General features: G+C 41.3%; 2 protein-coding genes across 3 annotated transcripts; one reads left to right on the forward strand and one right to left on the reverse strand.

The window, feature by feature from the left end:
• Nucleotides 1-9,219: 9,219 nt before the first annotated feature.
• Nucleotides 9,220-18,228, reverse strand: ids (iduronate 2-sulfatase). 2 transcript variants are annotated; one of them, XM_040016048.1, is made up of 13 exons: nt 17,988-18,219; nt 17,457-17,593; nt 17,198-17,375; nt 17,008-17,096; nt 16,179-16,379; nt 14,586-14,756; nt 14,360-14,486; nt 13,616-13,774; nt 13,251-13,357; nt 12,013-12,129; nt 11,471-11,581; nt 11,143-11,268; nt 9,220-11,067 (listed from the first exon to the last, which is right to left on the reverse strand). In XM_040016048.1, the coding sequence occupies exons 1-13, from the start codon at nt 18,061-18,063 to the stop codon at nt 10,987-10,989; spliced, it is 1,680 nt and encodes a 559-aa protein (XP_039871982.1). In that variant the 5' UTR covers nt 18,064-18,219; the 3' UTR covers nt 9,220-10,986. The 2 variants fall into 2 exon arrangements, with proteins under 2 accessions (XP_039871982.1, XP_039871983.1); XM_040016049.1 differs by lacking the exon at nt 13,616-13,774 and having other exon boundaries at nt 17,988-18,228.
• Nucleotides 18,229-19,429: 1,201 nt separating this feature from the next.
• Nucleotides 19,430-22,687, forward strand: dcps (decapping enzyme, scavenger). Its single transcript, XM_040015182.1, has 6 exons — nt 19,430-19,672; nt 19,940-20,090; nt 20,167-20,312; nt 20,398-20,511; nt 21,719-21,829; nt 21,941-22,687. Exons 1-6 carry the CDS (start codon nt 19,469-19,471, stop codon nt 22,205-22,207), a joined length of 993 nt encoding a protein of 330 aa, XP_039871116.1. The 5' UTR covers nt 19,430-19,468; the 3' UTR covers nt 22,208-22,687.
• Nucleotides 22,688-22,875: the final 188 nt, after the last annotated feature.

A 22,875-nucleotide genomic window follows, 5' to 3' on the forward strand; every position in this document is an offset into this window, starting at 1 on the left:
CTGTACATTTCTGAAATAATTTTTTTTTCCTGTTTCTAACAGCAGTAATAGGCCAGCTCTGTGTGTTTACAGGAAACTTTCAGCTAAACAAGTCAAGGAAGAGTCTAGCAACAATTGAGCAACCAGACACCAGAAAAAGTGAAAGTCAGTGACCTGCTGTGACAGCAAGGTCGCTAATGGTTATTTCATGTGGGGATGTCCCACATGAAATAACCATGAAGTACCAATGGCAGTGAAGCATACCCCTGATAGAGAGATGACAGGATAGTAAAGACATACATACAGATATTTATAGTGAAAATATTCTGGAAATGTTTCACAGGACTCTGCAGCACTCTGAAAAACTGAGCACTTTCTTTCTACTTCCATAGGGATTAAGGAGCTAGGTAGCAGCCAGGTGCTGCTGATGACATGCACTTGACTAACTGATCATCAATAAGTGTTAGTGCCAGTTCAGGTGTGTGTTAACACAATACCACAATCTTCTGTCTGAGCACATTCACCCCAAGGTCAGACAGTCAGCCTCAGTTAGCATGTTAAATACTAAAGTTCATGCATAATTATAAAAACACTGAACAAGCTTGTTTGGAAGGGTCACAGGAGAAAGCCTCTTCTCTCTCTAAACAGAACCTGGCAGCACAGCTGAGGTTTCAAAGGGCTAACAGACTGAAGGACTCCTGAAACAATGTCCTTTGGACAGGCGATTACATAAGTAGAGAAAAACAAACACAGCATATCAGCTCACAAGCCCACTGGTGCAGGGGTGATGGTTTGGTTTGAAGCAACAGGACTTGGGCACCTTGCAGTTATTGAATTGACTACAAACTGGATTCTAGATTCAAATGTGAGGCCAACATTGATCCGAAGGACAGCAGCAGCACGTTGAAATGGCCCAAAGTCCAGACTTCAACCAATTAAAATGCTGCAGTGGGACCAGTGAGGGAGCTGTGCATAATCAAACGCCTGGAAACCTCAAACAACGTTGTAAAACAACATAAATCAATAAAATGAAAAAGTCCTCCAAAATGATGTGGAAGGCTTTTCCACAGGACTGCAGAGTCCAGATGAAACTTCACATTACTGCAAATAGCAGGGTGGTAAGACATACATACAAACAGGTACCTATGCAACTGAAGCCTAGAACATCTACTAGTGACCAACTTTATATGTAGAAAAGGTCGGAGTCTTATGTTTGCGTCATTAGTCTTCCTAATATCCATCTTCTTCCGCTTATCCGGGGCCGGGTCGCAGGGGCAGCAGCCTAAGCAGAGAAGCCCAGCCCTCCCTCTCCCCAGCTACCTCCTCCAGCTTATCCGGGGAAACACCAAGGCGTTTGCAGGCCAGCCAAGAGATATAATCTCTCCAGAGTTTCCTGGGTCTGCCCTGGGGCCTCCTCCCGGTCGGACACCTCACCCAGGAGGCATCCATGTCAGATGCCCAAACCACCTCAACTGGCTCCTTTCGATGTGGAGGACTCTCCACAGTAATCCGAGCCCCTCCCGGATGGTTGAACTTCTCACCCTAACTCTAAGGGAGAGACCAGCCACCCTTTGGAGGAAGCCTATTTCCGGCGCTTGTATCCGTGATCACTCGTGACCATAGGTGAGGGTAGGGACGTAGATAGACCGTTAAATTGAGAGCTTTGCTTTTACACTCAGTTTTCTCTTCACCACAACAGACCTTCTCCCGTCACTGGAGAACAAGACTCTGAGATACTTAAACTCTTCCACTTGGGGCATGAACTGGTCCCTGAACCAGAGTGGGCACTCCACCCTTTTCCCGCTGAGGACCATGACCTCCGATTTGAAGATGCTGATTCTCCCACCACTTCACACTCAGCTGCAAACCGTTCCAGTGTCAGCTGGAGGCCATCACCCAAAGAAGCCAACAGAGCCACATCATCCGCGAAAAGCAGAGATGAGATTCTGAGACCAAACAAGTGAAAGCCTTCCGCCACTTGGCTATGCCTAGAAATGCTGTTCATAAAAATTATGAACAGAATCGGTGACAAAAGGCAGCCCTGGTGGAGCCCATCACCCACCAGAATTCCTAATAATTCATCAAAAATGTTACTGTATGTGCCGCATAGCAACAGTAAGCTTTGATCTGCTGTATCACACCTCAGGGTTTGTTGGCCACTAGAATGACTCGGCACGTTCTTAAATTGCTGTTATGTGTTGATACGGCACCAACAGATACTGCAACTCCGCGGCTTCCTTACCAGCTGACAGACTTTCTAATGGTTATGCTGAACAAAGTGAACAACTGCTTTGAGTGATTTCATGCTAATGGGAATTCAACGTTTCGTAGAAATGACTAGTAGCCGCCTTTCTCTACCCACCCACCCTAACCCCGATCAAGAGAGAAGAAAGTAGCTTTTGTGCTATCAAAACATATTTTTTACCTTTTTCAATACCATAAATGAACAAACTCCTGCTGCATTCCTGAATCACTGATATAACATCTTGAATTCTTTTTTTCTCTCATATTTATTGATTTCATGTTCCAAACAACAGTCTGACATTGCTCTAACATCTTACTCAAAATATATTTTTCCCTTTTTGTTAAAGCCACCAACCAGTCACCACCAAAGAGCTGATTACAGCCATTCAGTTTCATTACAGAAACCCACTCACTAATCCATTCCCTCCGTCTCAATCTGCAGAGTGGCAGTTTTAATAGGCCGCCCCTCCCCCTCATTCTTTGCCAAGTGATTTTGTTAAAACTGAGTTTTTTTCTATTTAGCTCTGTGGTTCGCAGCTCCAGAGGCGCTAACGAGGTAAGAGCTCGTCAGCTGTAATTGAATGACTCCTGATTAAACTAGTTTCACACTGACAGGCAACATATTGCATCTTGTCCAACTTCTAATCAGCTGCTTCCGCAATACTCCATGCAGATGTCTGCGTTCAGGGTCAGGAAAGGCTGTGGTCCAGGATAATGCTTTGTTTATTTTAATGACGACACTGTTTAATTGACCAAAAGCCCCAAATAAGTGGAATGTCAAGAAAGAATTTCACTTTATTACTTTACATAGCTATAACATTTTGTGAGTCTAAAATCAACAATATAAGATTTCAGGCAAAATTCATTCAGGTTACTTATCTCATGACTGTCTTAGAAGAACAACTGAACAAGAAACCACATTTAAAGTGCTTGTCCTGCAGACCCCAGTTTCCTTGGTGAAAGTGTTCGTTACATTGCAACTGTTTACTTACTCTGGTCTGAAAAGATCTTCGGAAAACCGGTTAAAGTCTCACATTGCATGTTAGAAATGTTTTAAACCCTGAAATACAAACAGAGAAGTAGTAGCCTTTAAGGTGTCGCGGACAGTGTTGGTCAAGTTACTTGAAAAAAAGTAATCTCGTTACTTTACTGATTACTTATTTTCAAAAGTAATTAATTACTTAGTTACTTAGTTACTTTTTAAAAACACGATTTACAACCTGAAGAGGTGATAAAGCGATAGATCTTTCAGCCCAATTCTACTTTTTCTGCATAATCCATCATACAAAATGTAATCAAATGGAAGTCCCTTTTTTTTAAACTTGTTTAATCAGTTTTAATCTTTTAACTTTATGCATCAAGCAAAAATTTAATTATATGCAACATTCTCTGACTTGAATAAATTAGTTTAACATTTAAACCTATTTTCTGCACATTCCAGCACATAAAATAAAATATTTTTTGTGTTTACACTCACTCTTTCAAATAGATGCAAGTAAAACACAGCAGAAAATAAATAAAGTCAAAGACTAGCGGTCCTTTTGCTCTATTTTCACCTGTAAAGCAGGACTGCGGTAGGCGGAGGTTTACCCTGGTGCAGGTGTGCCGCGGTCAGTTGAAGAATCCGCGAGTTTCTCTGTGAGTTTCCTATTACGTTGTTGCGCACTCGGTGCTTGCTTGGAAGTTTAGGTGTTTTTTTCGCTGTAAAAAGTTTTCTTCCCACGCACAACGGACGCTAATGTAACGCAGCGTTCCTACGGGAAAGTAACGGTAATCTAATTACCGATTTTGCAATAGTAATCCCTTACTTTACTCGTTACTTGAAAAAAGTAATCAGATTACAGTAACGCGTTACTGCCCATCTCTGGTCGCGGATAAATACAACAAAATAAAACAAGTACTGATACCAAAAAAACCACACAGGGAAAAGACCCAGGGAAACAGAGTTAACGATAAAAATGATAAAAACTAACTTTTAAAAACCCGACAAAAAACCCCCTGTAAACCATAAATTTCACACCAAAGCCTCAACTCTTGCAGCCCGGTACTGGTCCGTGACCCAGGGGTTGGGGACCACTGGTCTATATAAACCCTGCCATATTTAAAAGGTAGCACAGCTCTGTTTAGTTATCCTGATACAAATTTTAGCTTGCTCAACAGGGCTGAAAAGTTTGCCTAATGGTAGATGCCCAAAAACTGCAGTTTTTTTGCAGTTTGCTGTTACCTGAATTCTGTTTTCTTACCCCTCCCAATTCAAGTGTATAATCCCAGCTACAGTGGCCGCTGTAGGACAAATAACTCCAGCCACCATTCACCTGTAGTGAGTGCAGGCCGTCAGTCTGCTGTTTACCTCAGTTATCAATATACTGTGTGTCCGCCTCTCTTACTCTGGACCAGGCTGTAAAACTTGTGATACTGAGGTGAGTTGTCGCAGATATCTTGTCAGTAGGCGCTGCTGTTTCTGTCTCTGTTAGCTTTTATTAGCTTCTCTAAGCCAACATTAGTCTTTGAATAAATTTGGCAATACATTTGGCAATAAAACCCTTTCTGATTCTGATTCTGATTGAAGTGCATCTAACACTGTTTTACACTTAGTGAACAAACTCTCATACAAAGTGAATATGTAATGAAGCCGCTTATCAGGCAGGATTTTAGGACACTTTAGCCTAGCATAACATTAGCATATAGCTAGCTGCTATTTACACACACTTTTGTGTGTTATAAGACAAGATAACCTTTATTAGTCCCACGCGTGGGAATTTTGTTTTGTTACAGCAGTGGACAGTGCAAAGTTGCATAGAAAAATTAGGAGAAAAAAAAACAAAAGACACTGGAATAATATAGCCATAAGATACTGTACACAACAGAATAGAATAAAATAAAATAAAAATACTATATACACACACAATCGAATAAAATAGAATACAAATGCTATATACAATATGAGTATAATAAATTATAATTAGACATAATAATTATAATAAAATTATAGTCAGCAGGGCTCTAGAGTGCGACCAATTTGGTCGCAAATGCGACCAAATTTTTCAGTGGTGCGACTAAAAAAAAAAAAATTTGGTTGCACCTGTACGACCAACTGTTCGGGTAGCAAAAAAAAAAAAAAAAAAAAAAAAAAAAAAAAAGATCTGCAACCTTCCCTGTGGGCAACAACAGACACACATTTTGCCCCTATCGTGGACTAAACCAATCAGAGATAGTCAGGGGCGGGACCTCTCTGATTGGCCGTGGTCCAGTTGAAAGTGCAGGTGGAAGTGGGAGGTGAGTAGCTTGAATAAAGCGATATCAATTCATTAAATCCTGAATCGACTTTTAAATATAACTGTGTTTTGCCAGAAACGCCAGATTCTCAGATTAAAGCTCACAAAACCATTTCAACAACAACCAAACAGCAAATGAGAGCAGGTACACGGACTCCACACAAAGACGTAAACACAGAACGGACCGACGCATCAGAATCAGCTTTGTCTTTCTCGGCTTTCTCACCCGACGGCCCGTAGACGGACACGCTGTCGGAGCTTAGCGATCCTGATGCGTCCGGTCCGCGCTGTGTTTATGTCTTTTTGCGCTGATTCTGAGCTGCAGGTTTTGTCTCTCTCCAACCAAAATTCACCGAGCCAGCAGCAAAAGAAGCAGCAAACTGCGCTTCACATTTGATCAATGTCGTCATGAATTTTGCCGTTTTGCTTCCACGACTATTAAAATCACACTTCATGCACAGCTAGCTCTCTCTCTCTCTGTACTTCAAGAACAGTTTCCCGTCTCCAATCTCTGTTTTCTGTATTATGACCTCGGATAAGAAAGGCTATTTTTTCTGTTGTTCAATACTGAAGAAATTTAAACTTTATATGCAGAACATTGTAGAATATTTTTAAGGTTATCTGCTATAAAAAGCCAGACCAGGTAAATCTCATTCATGTTTTTCTGTGTTTTATTCTCAGTTACTTTCACACAAAGGCATCTGCTGTGATGTTCACAATTCTGAAGAAGTCCGTACTGATAAATGATCAGAATTATAATATTTCTGACTGTCTGAGGCTAAGTTGAATCGAATCGGGACTTTGAAAACCAGAATCGAATGGATTATAGAAATCAGTGATGATACCCAGCCCTAGTGAGCAGCCTAGGCACGACAGAAGTGGATGTAGCTGTAATAGGAAAAGAACTATTGCTAACTTTTCTGTTAAGTTAAGGCCTGATCCTTCTGAAATTCATAGCCAGTGCTCGGACACGGTGTCATCAATCTTTGAATGCTGAAAACGCACAGTGTATCCAGAAAAACACATTATATTATATAAATTATTATAAAATTTGTGTACGCCTAACTTTTGTGCCGGTACGCCTAACTTTGCCCATGGCAAAAAGTTAGTCTAGAGCCCTGGTCAGTGTTAGTCAAGTTATTTGAAAAAAAGTAATTAGTAACTAATTACTTCTCCAAAAGGTAATCACATTGCTTTACTGATGACTTATTTTCAAATTAAGGAGTTAATTTTCAAAAACATGATACACAACCTGAATACATAATAAAGCAACACCTTTCAGCCCAATTCTAATTTTTATGCATAACCCATCATATAAAATTGAAACAAATGGAAAAGTATCTTTTTAAACAGTTTTTAGTTTTAATCATTTAACTTTATGCACATTGTATCAAGCAAAAATTAAATTATATGTAAGTCTTTGACTTGATGAAATTGTTTAACATTTAAATCTACTGTCTGCATATTCCAGCATATAAAATAAAATAATGTTTTGTGTTTAAACTCTTTCAAATAGATGAAAGTAAAACACAGCAGAAATAAATAAAATCAAAGACTCAGCAGCGCTTAAATCTATTGTCACCTGTTTAGCAGGAGTGGGACGGGTGGAGGTTTGCCCACAGCGGTCATGTCAGTGGGGGGGGGGATTCGGGGGTTTCTCTGTGAATGTCATGTTCCCGTGGCAGCGTGCTCGCTGCTCGCTCAGGTTAGAAGTTTAACTTTTCGCTGTAGAAAGAAGTTTTCTTCCCACGCAGAGTGAACAGCTGACGCTAATGTTTTTGTCACTTTTTACAGATTCAAACTCAAAGTAATGTGATTACGTCCACACTTTAAGTACGCAGCGTGCTTACGGGAAAGTAACAGTAATCCAATTACTTCTTTTACAACAGTAATCCCTTACATTACTCATTACTTGAAAAAAAAAAAAAAGCAATCTGATTACAGTAGCCCGTTACTGCCCATCTCTGGTTCTAGCAGAGTATTCAGCTATTTGTGATCTTTGATGTAAAAGTAACTTATGAGTCACGCTACAGATGTGGTCGTTCTCTAGATTACTACATAAAATGCAATTAGGCGACGTCTTTCTCAGCCATTGTATTCAAGATGGCGGCGCAGCGTGGCGGCTACCGGAAACCTGCTCCTGTGTGGTTTTAAATGGACAAATTAAGCACAAGAGAATGGAAGATATACACACTAACACATACAGCACCTTTTACGTGTTAAAACACCAAACATATTAAAGTGCCACAAAGGGTGTTGTGATTTATTTAAAATTAATCTTCGATATGAACAGAGGCAAAACATTTTGCTTCTGTTTCTTTTCCACATATTTAATGGCTTCACATTAATGTACAGGTGATGGGTGAACAGTGTCATTAGCAGTGGTACTGACCACTAAAGGACCAACATGTAAGTGACTCTGCAGTTAGTTTTAATTGCAGTATTGCATGCAGCAGCAGAGCAGCTAATTAGCAGGCAGTTCTGAAAAACAGCTCCTCTGACAAAGTACTCTTCAGGTCCACTTCATCATGTAATTGGGAGATTGAGTACAGTACAGTTTGTTTACGGTTCCTGGATTCATTCACACACCCTTGAGACGAACTCTTGTCTTAATGCAGCTGAGCTAAGCGCTTTCTGCACGCGTGCACACCTCTCCCTCTCGCTAATGTAATTGTGCATGTCGCCACCGTTAACAGAAAGGCAGTGTGACCTGCCAAAATACGAGCCCGTAGCGGTGATGCGATTACCAGCGTATGAAACATAATGATAGACGATGAGAGCGAGACAAAGACTGAGTGGATTGGAGAGAAAGAGCAGGTAAGACGGAGTGAGAGGGAATGAGGGCAGCGGGAGAGGGAGAGGAAAAATACCAAAACAAAGCACCAGGTAAACAGTGTAACTGCCATTAGATCAATTTGATGGTGGTCAGAGATCACCGCTTGTGATGATAAATATTGATCTGATAAAACCGCTGAGGCAGAAATATGAGCTGTGATGAATACAAAGAGTGGAGGAGAGCAGTTGCAGCTGCTCTCACTCACTCACACTTAATTCTTACGAGTATGAGCGTGAACCTCGTCATAGTGGAGAGTGGATAGTGAACTGCTGCTGAGCGAGGCACCAAAAATCAGACTCATTGATACGGGAAACAAAAGTGTTCAGAGTGCAACAATTAACTATCATTCAACAAGTGATCAGATGGAGGCTCATATAATGGGGGGGAGAGAGGAGAAAAAAAAAAAAAAAAACTCACCAGGTATGAAGAGAAGTAAATGAAATGAAAAGAGGAGTGGAAATGATCAGAGCATGTGTGAAATTGGCAGGGGATACATGTGAAGTGCCTTCCTGGCCTTCTTTGCAGAGTTTTTTGATTTTCATGTGTGGCGTACAGACTTCACTTCAAATCGAGTTCCACAAATTGTTCTGCATGATTGCTTGAAAATTGAAAACGGCAGGGGGAGGAAAAAAAAAAAAAAAAAAAAAAAAAAAAAAAAAAGGTCTGGGACTGAATTCACACGATATCTCAAAACACAATTACAAGGCTTTTAACCGTTTGTGTCACGCAGACAGATCGACTCTGTGGCATCACACACACAAGTTAGCAGAGGTTTGGCTCAAGCAAAAAAAAAACAAAAAAAACAACCCCAGTGCCAGAGAGCAGCGTTCATTCTGTAAAGAGAGCGAGCACACAGAATAGACTGGCAAGGTCCCCGAGGAGCTGCTTCACTACCCTGCAGCTTTACACTTCTGCTGTGAGTGAACACAAAACGCATTACAGAGCAGCGGGTCACGTGGACAGGCAGCAAAGTGTTTCTGCAGGACAAACACTCACAGGAGCTGTGATCACAAACTTTTAATTCTCATGCACAATTTTTTTTTATTATTTTTAATAATCAAAATAGACAAATATACACACAGTGTGTTCTTGCAAAACCTGAAATCTGGTTAATCCTGTGCCCCCGTCAGAAAGAACTCTTCAGGATGCTCTAATGCTAATGAGAGTCTGCACTGACAGATTACTGTTCCTGAGATTTGGCGTGTTACTGCACACAGGAAACCAGGACAGACGAATCACTGCAACCACCTTAAGATTTCTTCCACATCCTCACTCCTGTCAGAAGCCAGCTGATGATAAAAGATTCATTTAGATCTCATTAACATGACGCCGGTGCAGCCAACAATACAAGTCGACAGAGCAAATCCCTTCCATTCATTGTTGGACCTGAAGTTCAAGCTGAAATTGCTTTCTTCTAAATTATCACGGCACCGAGTGTTCACGCACTGGAACCACAGTAAATGTAGCTACAGTCTGTTTCATTTGCATTTAATTATGGGTGGCTTTTACTCCCTTCATTCCAGGTCTCTGAATTGATCTGAACTGACTGTTTACGAGGGAGGGGGCAAATAGCTGCAAGTAACATCAAGTGCAAATAGAAATGTCATATTGTTTAACACTACAGTACAAAAGTCCCTATCGGCTGCTATTCTGAGAGACTTCCCCTTAAAGCAGTTTACCAGTACACTGAAGTCAAACATGGGTGTCAACATTGATTAAAAGGAGTTCTGCAAGTTTCCTCAATATTCCTTTAAATGAAAAGACTTCCAGATGCCACGTTTATCTAGTCTGAGGTGGAGATTTCCACAGAAACCCGTCAGTGGTCCACCTGCACAGACACCTGTGGGTTTAATGGGACGTATTCAAGGAATGATGGTTTGTTTTAGTTTTTTCAGGGAAAACAGAGTTTGATTGAATAACCGGGACACTCTTAGTATGGTGACTATAAGTCAGCTCGAGCTCCAAAGGTTACAATTCCTCTACACAACTGTATGGGGGGGAAAAATGAAGCAAACAAGCAAATACCAAAAATGCACTTGTGGCCGGCTCCAAAGGTTGTGTCTGTTGCCACAGATTCCCGTGTTAAAATGCCCAACTTTAAATAAGAAAAAAAAAACATGTTCACACGCTGATACCAAAAAAGAAAAAAAGGTTTGGTAACCGGTGTCCCTGCTTCTGCCCACAGTATGGTGGTTCAATCCTAACGTGACTCACATGATGACATTTCATTAAGGCTTCAAACTGCAGCTTTGAGTCAAATGTTCATTTCTCCACTGAGTACATTTTGTTCTAAGCCCAGTTTTCCTCCAACCACACGTATCAGTGAATCATGTAAGGATGTACCTTACTAACCAAGCCAGCTCTGGGGTTAACTGGTAACACAAATATGGTGCGCTTGGTTAAAATAAAGTATCTGCATTCATATCATGTATGAATTACAAGTTTCTGCAAACAGGCGCGTTTCTTTTTGTTAGCGTCAAACTATTCTGCTCTGAAATGTTTTCTAAGTCAAAGCATGAGATCTGCCTACCAATGATTTCTCAAGCACAAACATCAGCCTGAAGAACCAAGTGCACACAAATTACATGTTCAAGCCTTTTTTTCCCTTTCACTCCATCGTCCCTTTTTACTCGTCCCCATCTGTTGTGCTTCTCATGGCTTCCCTCTGCTCGTTTTCATCCCCGCTGTGAGGTAGTGGAACTCCAGCTTCATTCTCATCTGCAAACCAACAGTCTGGACGACAACCACGGGTCAGGAAGTGAGTAAATGAATGTCTAAGAGGAGAAACGTCTATAAAACCCAATTTACCTGAGGAAGGCTGGCAGTCTTCCTCATTATCTCACTGTAATCAGAGTTATTGAAGATGTTCTTGTCCTGACCGGGGTCGTCTGCTGACATGTACAACTCCCCAGCATGGACGTCAGACACATTCACCTGGATGGAGAGCGGGATGGATGATACAGACAAATTTAATCTGCTTCTCTCCGTCTCCAACATATTGTGAGACAAGATGGATGGATCCATCACGTTCAACTCCCCAGGCTGAGCCTAACGCGCTCACTCGGGGGAGAATAAAGAGACCGATGCTGATGAAAGGAAGACGACCGTTATGCGGGATGAGTTTGTGGTTACCTACCTGAAATGTTTTGGGATTGAAGCCCAGCCACAGAGTGTACCTGTAGTCCCAGGTGCGCAGAGAGTAACCCATGATCTTTATGTCTTTGAGGTCAGGGAGGTCAGAGTTCTCCTAAGGGAAGAATTTGGAGTTTAAAGCATCTTTGAGCTGGAGAAATCTCATGCAGCGCTGTCAGATCTGCAGCTGCCAGCTCAAACTGCGAGCCAGCTGCAGACAGAGTGCCAAACTCCTGCATACAGAGATTAACCTACAGCAGGAGCAGCACTGGCCTGGATACTTTAATACAACGACTGTGCTTGATGGCGGCTCCAGTACACCACCCCCCACACACACACACACGTCAGTGGCTGACCTCTGCAAATTCAGACATTTAACTACAAATTCATAATCAACTTATTAAAGCAGCATCAAGACACGTCTGTATTAATAACATGCCTGCCTTCTGCTCTGCAATTACTTCCACACTGATACAAAACTAATGAGTTAACCTTAGCTGGCTAATGAGAGCTTTTTTTCCCCCTTTTTTGAAACAAACTACCTACCTGTGGTGCATCAGCAGGGCGAGGATATTGGCTGAAAGCTACATCTTCTCGAGTCCTCTCGCTTCGCCCTTGTGGCGCAGCGTAGTCACGGTTTTCTCCTTCAGTACACAACTCCACCTGAAGGCAAGAAAACGGGCTAAACAGGTGAAGGGAGTAGATGTCAGGGGTAGTTGGATCACATTCATGCCTGCTATCTTTGGGCTTCGTTTGGTTTACTTTGTCATATTAACGCAACGTCATTTGAACTCCGATCGCAATGACATTATGCTTTAAGCTGCAGATATTAGTTCAGGTACGGTGGGAGGCAAAGAGCTGCTTCACCACTAGAAGGTCCTGAGAAGGTGCTGTGCTTTCTCTTAAGACGAGCATGTTAGGCCCACTCATGGTTCTTAATTGGCTGCCTGATTATCTGTCTCTGTGTTAAGAGTCCAGATGGAACGGCGACCTATCCGAATGATAGGGCACACCCTGTCAGCTCCGAGAGCCTCCAGCCTTCTGCAGCCCTGCGTGGATAAGCAGTTAAGAAGATAGATGGATGGAGTTCTCTTCTGGTCTCGTTAGGCAGAGAGTGTAGTATGAACACAGTCTGAAGATCAATGAAAGCCGATTGTAGTAGTCCGGCATGTTCGTAGTGAGAGGCTGCTAATGGACTCGTGTGAACCATTTCAGCTGTTTCGCATATGTGCCGACGAACTGTACAGCCTGGGAGTGGGAACGCTGTCACTTTTGCAGTGCGCAACAACAATGGTGAGAAGAATCTGAGGCCATTTCAGTGATATGAATGCAGAAGCACAGATTATGCAGAGGGAGCTGCTGCAACCCGGAGAAAACAGAGTTCAGAGTTCTTCTATTGCAGCAGTAATGCAGAGGTTTGTCTGATTACAGCCACGCTTACTGCAACAATAGTAACATGTTAGCATTAAGCAGACATTCACAGCATCAATTTATTTTCAGTTTTAATAACCCTCAGAGTTTTTTTAAAGACTTATAGGCATCAGGAACTTCTACCAGCTGTGGTATTCTCTACTTTGAAGAAAAATCTAGCTCGACATGAACACTTCAGGCGCTCATATCCAACTAAAGTCTCATTGACAGCACAAAGGTGCTGTCCCGAGCACACTGGTCTTCAAGGCTGATGGGAATATCATCCGTTTTGCAGGTAACCAGGTCAAAGCTGCAGACAGATTACAATTTGTTCTTGTGATTAGAAACACAGATTGATGTTCATATCCTGATACCTGGAAAGAAATGTCAGGGCACTGCACGGGAACTTTGAGGCCGGCCAGGTAGGACACAGTAGGAAAGACATCCACCAGCTCCACCAGCCTACTTCTGACTTTGCCACCTAAGACAGATAAAAGTCACCCAATTACAGACGCCTTAAAAACGAAGCTAGTCAAGATCTCCACTACCATTTACTAAACATCCTCCACTTAAATTTCATGATTATTGCATCACTTGCATTTGAAGTAAAAGCTCTCTGGAGGCAAAATATCAAAGTGTATCCCTGTGTAAATCATTTTTAAGCTCTATATGGAAATCAAAGACTGTATTAATGTTAAACAAGCATATTATTAAATGCTTTTTTTTGGGGGGGTCTTACTTTTGATGCTGTGCACAGATTCCCTTAAGATGTCTATAAACGGGAAGGTTGATGTACCGGCTTCATTGCCACCAGGAACAAAGAAGATCAGAGGTACGCGTGTTGCAACATCAAAATTCGAGTATTTAGCCCATTCACCATGCTCACCCAGTGACCAACCTGCAGCAACAGAAGCCCAGTAGCACACAGTTCATTAAGACTCGGGCAAACAGGAGACAAAGAAATTGATCAGTCTCAGTCATACAAGTAATACTTTTCATTTAAGGCAACACATTTGACTGATGTTTGTCCCAGTCATGAAAATGATGGCATTTGACTGGGCTTTACGCAGTGATTCATCAAACAGTCACACAGAGGATTCAGTCTAGTGCTCTCAACTGAATGAGACATTAAAAGAGAACAGAGTTTTCCAGTCACAAAGCTGAAAAAAAAAAAAAAAAAAAAAAAAAAAAAAAAAAAAAAACCCAAAAACGGTAAGTGGTGCAGAGAAAGAGCTGAGGGTAGAGAGAGTAGAAAAAAAACCCTATGGGAACAAATCATGGCACAATTTGCTGTTACAACAGTGCCATCTGGTGGTGCAAGATAAACATGACAAGCTCAATAAACCATATTGTTTAATTTGCACAGAACACCTGATAAAAGATATTTTAGCAACTTATTTTTCTAAATGCTTAAAAAGAAAGAAACAAAACAAACTGATTAACATTAGCTGCCTACATCTCATCCAGCTACACGTCTCCTCACCATGATCAGAGGTGAACACCACCATAGTGTTGTCTGCCAGCCCCAGCTCTTCCAGTGCACTGAGCAGCCGACCAACTTGAGCATCCATATATGACACTGCAGCATAGTAGTGCTGACGGATACGCAGCTGGAACACAGGATATAAAACACTACAGTGTTGCTGTTCGCTTCAGGAGGAACAACCACGGTAACCAAACTGGAGGTGCTGAGAGCAGCTGGTTCATACCTGGAAGTCTTTCGGTATAGATCCGTAGGGGAAGCTAATGTTGAGTTTTTGCACATCCTCTCTCTTCCTTACATCGGTCCAGGGGTTGTAGGCCACAGTGGGAAGGCGTTCAGGGACATCTGGGTCGGGGGCCAGAGTCATTTGGTCTAGAGGATACAGGGTCAGGTATTCCTGTGGAAAAATCTCAGAATTATTTCTGATTCGGGTTTTCTGACACTCCCTGGCCTTTGACCCAACACAAGACATCGATCTCATTTGTTTTTATTGCGTTACAGCTGTACTTTATTGTTTTCAATATTCTTATAGGCTTCTTTTGTCCAAACGAACATTACTGTTAAGCAGCAGAACAATATCTTCCACTCTTCACACACTGAGCCACCTTTGTGCTAAGGACAGGCTGTTCCCTGAGGGGCTGAGGACTAACTGAATTGCATAGAGTATACCATCAGTGAGTTACTGTTTGTGGTGTGAATAACCCAGATTCCATCAGCAGTCGTTGAGTTTCTTTTCAGTGCTGCCAATCAGACTGAGTGCTCACTCCAGGACTGTGCAAACTCATAAATCAGTCAGTATGAGTGAAATATTCAACTGAATGCTTTCTGTAGTCAGGTCTTACAAAACTCCAAGACTTAGCAAGTATAGTAGAGTAATAAAATATTAAGCAACTGAAATAAAATTAGTAGTATCTTGTTAAAAACACTGCTCTGAGTCGAGGTTCACTACATCATGTTGATCTTGGTCAACTCATTCAAAGTTAGAGCTACAATAGTGATATAAAGTGCAATCAATAAGCTCCACACTTATTCAAAATGCTTCTGATGTCCCTTTTATCTTCTTCAGGGTTATCGTCTCGTGAAGCTATACAGCACTCCCAACTCTCCTGCTGCTACAGACCATATCTAACATATTTGTGACGTGCTCCTTCACTGTGTCAAGGACAGCAGCGAGATCCTTTGTTTGAACAGCAGGTTGCTACAGTTCAGGTCGTCTGCACAAACCTTTTCCCTTTGACAGCTTAGATCAGAATTGCCTGACCCTCGAGGGCGAATTCATGGTGCACAACCATGTGAATGTCAAAAACACCAGGCATGCTTCATGCTTCTCCTGAGCCGATGCATCATGTTTAAACACCACAGTGCAAAAATGAAAGCAGTGACCTGTTTATTTCACTTTGTGCAATTTTTTTATTTATATTTTCCTTCAGGGATTGACTGAATTTAGCATTTGCACATTAGCAGGAATGCAGCACAGCAACATTGTAAAAGTGCTATTTGTCACTAAAAATAAAAGAATCATAATAAATATTCAGGATCTCAATATAGATCAAAGTAATGGGGATAATCATGTTGGCCATAATGGTGCAGCTCTACTCCTCAGTGCTTAATATAAGAGGATTCATCTGACTTATAAAGTCTTAGTTCAAGTCAGAAACTGAGTTATGTGAAACCTGCAAGTATTAAGTGACTGGACTGAAGAAGAGTCACCGGGAAGTCATATCAATACTTTGTAACTGCAGTGATGTAGCTAACCAACATGTACAGTAGAGTTCAAGCAGTCCAGAGGAACAGTAGGAATGGATAATAAGTGACAAACCTGTGGAATCCTAAAAGGTATATGCGGCTTATGAAAACCCACGGCCAAGAAGAAAGGATCGTCATCGTTGACTCGACTCTTCAGTAACCTCACCGCCTCCTCTGTGCTCTCCAGGTCAGGGAGGGTTCCCCCAGGCTGCTCGCTCACATTCACAGCACAGAGCAAGTTGACGTGGAGTTTCCCATCCTTCCCTTTACACATCTGGAAACAACGTTTGTATGAAAATTATGTGACATCTGAAGTTGTGTTGTGGCCACAAAGACTCCAGAATCGACTTGCTTATGTACCAATGTCTTTGGGCTCTGCTGTACTTTAAGTAACATCTTTAGCTGCTAGAAGCAGTTTGATACCCAGTGTAGATGATGCGTTTAGAGGTTTTGTTGAAAACAGTTTTCAGTCATAAATAGAATCAAAGTTCTGCCACAGAAAAGAGTCACAAGGAAATGAGTTAGCACTTTATACTCCCAGTTCCTTTTTTTCTAAACCAATTTAGATTCTTGGAATTTTGGTTAGATGGATGAAATAAGGTCTGTGCTCAACACAGACTTTAGATATTTCCAGGTTTAAGTCGACAACAGAAAATAAGTAAATAACACGCTCGGGAATGCTAAAACTTCTCCAGCTGCCCCAGACAATGGGACATGACACTGCATGTGTAGCCCAGGAGGTAACTGGTTGGTAGCGTGTATTCTGACACAGGTGAATTATTCCCTGAGGGGGTACCTCTTGGAAACTGATGAATCACGGTGTGCTAAAGGATCATTAACATTGAGAAACAGGCTCTCCATTTGAAAGGCTCCTTTTATAATCAACACGGTGAAAGTCGTACCTTTTTTTTCTCATATGTGAATGAAGGTGGGTGATAGGCTGGGATGGACCAGCTGTAAGGATAGTCGTCAGTATTGTTGGAGGCAATGCCTACAGAGTGAAAAAAAACAACCATTATTTTCACAGCTATTCTACTGGAAAGTGGTGCATGTGCAGTTCTTTCTATTCAAAATGCACCTGGTTAAACCTACCTGGGTGAAACACCTTGCCCACAGACATAGTGAAGTACCCTTGAGATTTAAAGTACTGTGGCAGAGTCGTGTAGTTTCCAGAATGGACTCTCCAGTAGGAGTTGAAGTCATAGAGCCTGGTTGTGTCCGGTCTGCGACTGGTTAACATGGATACCCGACTGGGACCGCACACAGCTTGCTGAGAGAGGAAAAGAGAGATCCAGTGAAGTTAAACAATGCAGTTCAATTCACCACAGCTAACACGAACAATGCAACTGACCTGCGCAAAGGCATTGAGAAAGACTTGGCCTCTGGATGCCAGCTGGTCAATGTTGGGCGATTTAGCCACCGGATCCCCATAGCACCCCAGAGATGTCCGCAAATCATCTGCCATGATGAAAAGGACATTTTTCCTCTCTGAAAGCAAACACAATCACAGATTACTCACTTTCTCTCCATCCCTCAAATCAGCCACTGAGCGCTTTGCCACAGTTTCCAGGAAGAGTCACACTAATGTGGGGGTGTACCATTATTCTAGTAAACTTAAAGTAAGCGCATTTAAACATCCAAGAACAGAAACTTAAAAATTGAACCTGAAAATAAGCTGGACGCGTAAAACATACCAAACAAAGCGCCATTCAGTTGGTAAATTAAATTAAACTAACAGCCAACAGTAGCACCAGCCACTGAGTCAATAAATATTCTGCACTCATTACAGCCAATATAAGTTAACCAAGTTACAGTCATTAGAAAGTCTATGAAGTTTTGCTAACAGCAATCAGATTACACCTGAAGTCCAAACCCCACCTACCTCTCCCCGCGGCAGCAGGATACGTCGACGTGTGAAGGACCAGCAGGAAAAAACACTTCAGGACAAAGATGTCCATTTTAGAGGAGCCAAAAACGGCTATAGCGCGATATCCTGACGTTAGCCTCCTGCTGTTCAAACTTCCGCCCTGCGCACTCCCGTCAAAACAAAACAGCGTGCCCGTTTGAGTGATTTAATTACTTCCTGATTAACCAGCTGTCACTCTTCATTGGCTATTTCAGCTCGGCGCCCGCGGCTCATTTGACGAGTTCAGTCACGTGTCAGTCATATTAAATGTCCCGCTGAATACCAGCACCCAGTCTAATTAAAATGAGATGATAGCCGCAGTCTAATGAAACTTTTGCGTTGTAACAAATCAGTTACATCCCGAGTATCTGCCAGTCAGCCTGCGTGTAGCTTCATTTGTACAACAGGCTCAGAATAAAGAAAATGCAGTTTAATTACAGAGCCGTGAAAACAACTGAGGAGTAGGTAGCCCTAAAAGAGTTAAAAGAAATTCACAGCTTTCATTTTCATAGAATAAATAGGGGCGATGATCTCTATCCGTTAAATTTACATTAACGTAACTGAAGAATAGGAGGCGAGTGAGAGGTCTCACTCCGCACATTGTTGACTTCCGCAAATTAACCGAATTACCAACAATAAGAAAGAAACTGCTGTTGATGGTACCAGAGCCAAAGAAGAAAGATCTGCCTACAAACAGAACGAAAGCTGAAGTGTTTGGAGTGTTGCGGGAAAAAATAATTTCAAATATATTGATTGATTGATTTTGCAAAATCTATAGGGAACATTCCCTGAAAGCTACTGTTTGCTAAGTGTGAGAGAAAAAAAACGCCCAAAGTCATTGTTTTGACGTTACAGTTATTTAATTATTGAATAAACAACTCAAAAAACAAACAAACATGAGAGTTACTATAAAAAGTTGTAGCCACAGCTGCCCTGACTGTAGCTGCCTCCACCCGTGTGTGAATGTGAGAGTGAATGAATAGTGGAATTGTAAAGCGCTTTGAGGGTCTCGAAAAGCGCTATATAAATGCAATCCATTATTATTATCATTATTATTATTATTAAAAATAACCAGATCTATTTTTTTAATTTACATGTTTTTGTTTTGTTTGTTTTTGTTTTCAGATATATTAGCTAACCACCACTCGAATCACCTGAAGTCTGATGTTAAAAATACATAATAATAATCATAAATCCAAAATAATAAAACCACATAAATAAATAAACCAACTGGAAACTATATAAACAGGAGAATGAATACTAAAGTCAATAAGTACAAATACAAATATCAATTTATTACATTTTACAGATAATAAAATGAAAACAATGTTAATATACATTCTTAATGTTATCTTACATGCATTTAATAGCATATTTGTTATTTAATATTATTTATTTTTGAGTCGGGGTGAAAACATCGTGTACAATACACGATCTTCGAAGCAGCGATACTGAACATGGCGGACACGAGCGCCAAACGTCTACTCGACAACGATAAAACTGGTGAACCAGCTCCAGACGTCAAGAGGGGGAAAACTGACAATGAGAATGGGCGAGAAGATGGAAATGAGTCGGTCCAGGAAAATGTCCTGTCTGGGTTCAAAACCTCAAGCGTGTTGAGTGACTCCGCCCGAGAGAAAAACATCTTTATCCACGGAAAGGTAGCGTTGTTGTAAAGTTAGCTACCGTTGCTCAGTGTACAGACCATATGCAGCTATTTGTTACTTGTAACTATTGTTACAGAGTTGCAAGCGGCGTTTTAAAGGAAGCCGTTTTTGAAAGTGGTTTTTGAATGATTTGTAAGGAACTGTACGACACTAGCTTCCGGTTTGACTTTTCAAAATAATAGTCATTTGTTTTGTTTTTGTTTTTTGCAAACCAGGCCTGATAGGAACTTTGATCTTATGGTATCTTACTATGATCTTAAGGTTGCAGATCAGGATGCTGTGGTTATCCTTGAAAAGACCCCGATCAGAGAAGACTCACTGGCTGAGCTCTTTAGTGGTTCCACACTCAAACTGGAGATGAAAAACGACATCTACAGCACATATCGGCTCCAGGCTCCCCCTCATCTCAATGGTATGCTACCCCACTAGTAAACTGTCTGAATGTTATGTGATGTCAGTCAGATAACCTGCATGTTTCTGTTATACAGAGATTAAGACCACAGTGGTGTGTCCAGCCACTGAGAAGCATATAAAGAAATACCAGCGTAAGGAGAGTTTCCTGGTCGAGGAAACGGAGGAAGACTATAAGAATATTACTCTACCCCACATTGTGAAGCAGAGTTTTAGTGTGCAGGTCAGTCTCTTTGGAGTACCTCTTCTGCTCCAGTCTGCTCTTTGGAGTCCACACTGCTCACTTTTCCCTGATTTTTACCTTGCAGTGGGTTTACAACATCTTGGAGAAGAAGGCAGAGGCTGAACGGATCGTTTATGAAGATCCAGATCCTGACGTCGGCTTTGTCCTCCTTCCGGATTTCAAGTGGGACCAAAAACAGGTCAGAGGCCACTAATGTTGACACTGCTTCACTGACTTTAAAACCTCTTGATCAACCAGAATAAACTAGAACATGATTTTACACTAAAGCTCTGGCATGTTTTGCAGACCTCATTTCTATGCAGACAATCATATATTTACATTTACAGTGGCACAAACACTATTCTTCTGTACCTCTGTAATATTTCATTTAGCATTGCATGACAACTCCAGGCTGGAGCATTTTAACATTATAATATACATTTAGATGCAAAGTGGTAAGATTGGAAAGAATGTTCTTGAGCACAAAAGCCCAAAATGGAGTGCACCAATGTGCTTATGGAACACCTTCATGCAATATTCCCTTTATTGAAAAATAAGTAAATAAATCACAGTCTGCCATTATTTGTATGATTAACACAATTAGACTGATCGATCTACATTTTTCCTTAATGATTGTGATAAATGGTAATATCCCAAACCTGATGTGTCTTTTGAAAATGAAACTTTGGAGAAAGTAACTTATTTGTGTTTTATGATGAACTTGCCCTACGCTTGTTACGGTTCATGAAGAGGACATACAGTGTAACTGATATAGTAAGTCTTTTGGCTTAAGGCTTCATGTTAAGAGTGTAACTTGAACACAGTATATGTGCAGGTGTGATTAAACCTGCACATATACTGGCCTGCAGAGGGCAACTTCATAGAAATCTATGGAAAAATGGCCCTGAGTTCCCACTTCTGTGACCTCAGAAAAACCTTCCTAATGACATTTTTGGGCTGAGTCGCTTTTTTCAGGTCATAGTAACTAAACCATGGGACTCTGCTAACAATGGCACTAGCTAGCTTGGTTAGCAAGGCAAGTTTTGGCTAGTGAAAAACTTCCCTAGAATGTACTCGTACGTTACAGTTCAGCGAATATACTGGAAAAAGCATCTGCCTGTCAATTAAAGTTGCCACAGCACCAATACTGCATAACTTAATACAATCCTTAATGCAATTTAAACTGGTTAGCTATATAGAAATTCACTCCCTTGCTCTGAAATTGTATTCTCTAACATGGGGTGACTGTGGATTAACTCTTTAGTGAGCCAGCTTCAAGCAGCCATTCAAAGAACTATAAGCTTCATTTTTCAGCCCCTGGAGCTTTTTACTCAAAAGCTTACTGGATGGCGAGTTCTTGGATTTTTAGACCACTTAACAACCTCGGCACATCTGTCTTCTTTCAGGTGGATGATTTGTACCTCATTGCAATAGCACATCAGAGAGACATCAAGAGCCTTCGAGATCTGACATCAGAGCATGTCCCGCTGCTGCAGAACATCTTCCAGAAAGGAAAGGTGGGGTTAAAGTGATCCTCAGGTCTCAGTTAAAGAGAGCTATATGCATATCAATCATCTTTACTCAATGTGGCTTCATTCATTCTCTGCGATGATATCTGTGTAAATTAGGAAGCCATCCTCCAGCGCTACAACCTTCCAGCCAGTAAGCTGAGAGTCTACCTGCACTACCAGCCCTCCTATTACCACCTGCACGTCCACTTCACCAAGCTGGGCTATGACGCGCCGGGCTGCGGTGTGGAGCGAGCCCATCTCATCGCTGATGTCATCCAGAACCTCCAGTCAAACCCCCAGTATTACAAAACCCGGACACTCTACTTCCCCCTGAGGGCAGATGATGGACTGCTCAGTAAGTTCAAGGAGGCAGGGAGGCTGTAATGAACTAAACTCAGAGCACCATCCACCGCCTCTCTCTCTCCATCCAAACCGTGAGCTTTACAGCTTTTTTTTTTTGTTTTGTTTTTGAATGCTATCAGTTGGCTTGACATGCTAATGTTCACGCTACTCCAGCCCATAACTTTTAATCCATATCAAATATTGTCTCTGTAAACTGGATCATCCTTTAATGCCAGTTCACAGCTCTGTTCATCATGTTGTAGAACAACGTTATTGACACTCTGATCCGGTTTGTAGTCTGTTTTTATGACTTTTCTGTTTTTTCAAAAGTAATTTGTATATTTCTGATGTTTTTTTGTAGTCGTGTCAGAAATTGTTATTAGTCTTTTTGTGATTAAAAACACAACAGTAGATGAAGCATTTTTTAATCAGTGTGTTTGATGTGTTTTTTGACTGAATGTTGTCAACTAAATTAAAGTACGTTTGGTTTCTAACTCTTTAATAAAATGTATTAAGTTTGCAGTGTTGGTTTCAATAATCCCTCAAAGACATAATTGGTTTATTATAACCAGGCCTATTATTCTTGCCTTATTTTCTGACATAATGAACAGAGGGGGTTACACCAAGCTCCGGGATAAGATCTATACGGACAATTTTAAACTGTGAATCATGGAAAGCTAAACTGGTACAGTCCAAGAGCCCAACTAATA

This window comes from Simochromis diagramma, unplaced genomic scaffold (assembly GCF_900408965.1).
Source record: "Simochromis diagramma unplaced genomic scaffold, fSimDia1.1 OVJJ01000685.1, whole genome shotgun sequence".
Lineage (NCBI taxonomy): Eukaryota > Metazoa > Chordata > Actinopteri > Cichliformes > Cichlidae > Simochromis > Simochromis diagramma.

Bases quoted from the DNA above. Each gene is read 5' to 3' on its own strand.
- ids (XM_040016048.1), bottom strand. From the start codon at position 18,063: ATGGACATCTTTGTCCTGAAGTGTTTTTTCCTGCTGGTCCTTCACACG. The intron at 17,594-17,987 runs GTAGGTGGGGTT...GTTTGCTTTCAG, and splicing joins TCCTGCTGCCGCGGGGAGAG to AGAGGAAAAATGTCCTTTTC. The intron at 17,376-17,456 runs GTCAGTTGCATT...TTCCTCTCTCAG, and splicing joins TTCTCAATGCCTTTGCGCAG to CAAGCTGTGTGCGGTCCCAG.
- dcps (XM_040015182.1), top strand. From the start codon at position 19,469: ATGGCGGACACGAGCGCCAAACGTCTACTCGACAACGATAAAACTGGT. The intron at 19,673-19,939 runs GTAGCGTTGTTG...TATGATCTTAAG, and splicing joins ACATCTTTATCCACGGAAAG to GTTGCAGATCAGGATGCTGT. The intron at 20,091-20,166 runs GTATGCTACCCC...TCTGTTATACAG, and splicing joins GGCTCCCCCTCATCTCAATG to AGATTAAGACCACAGTGGTG.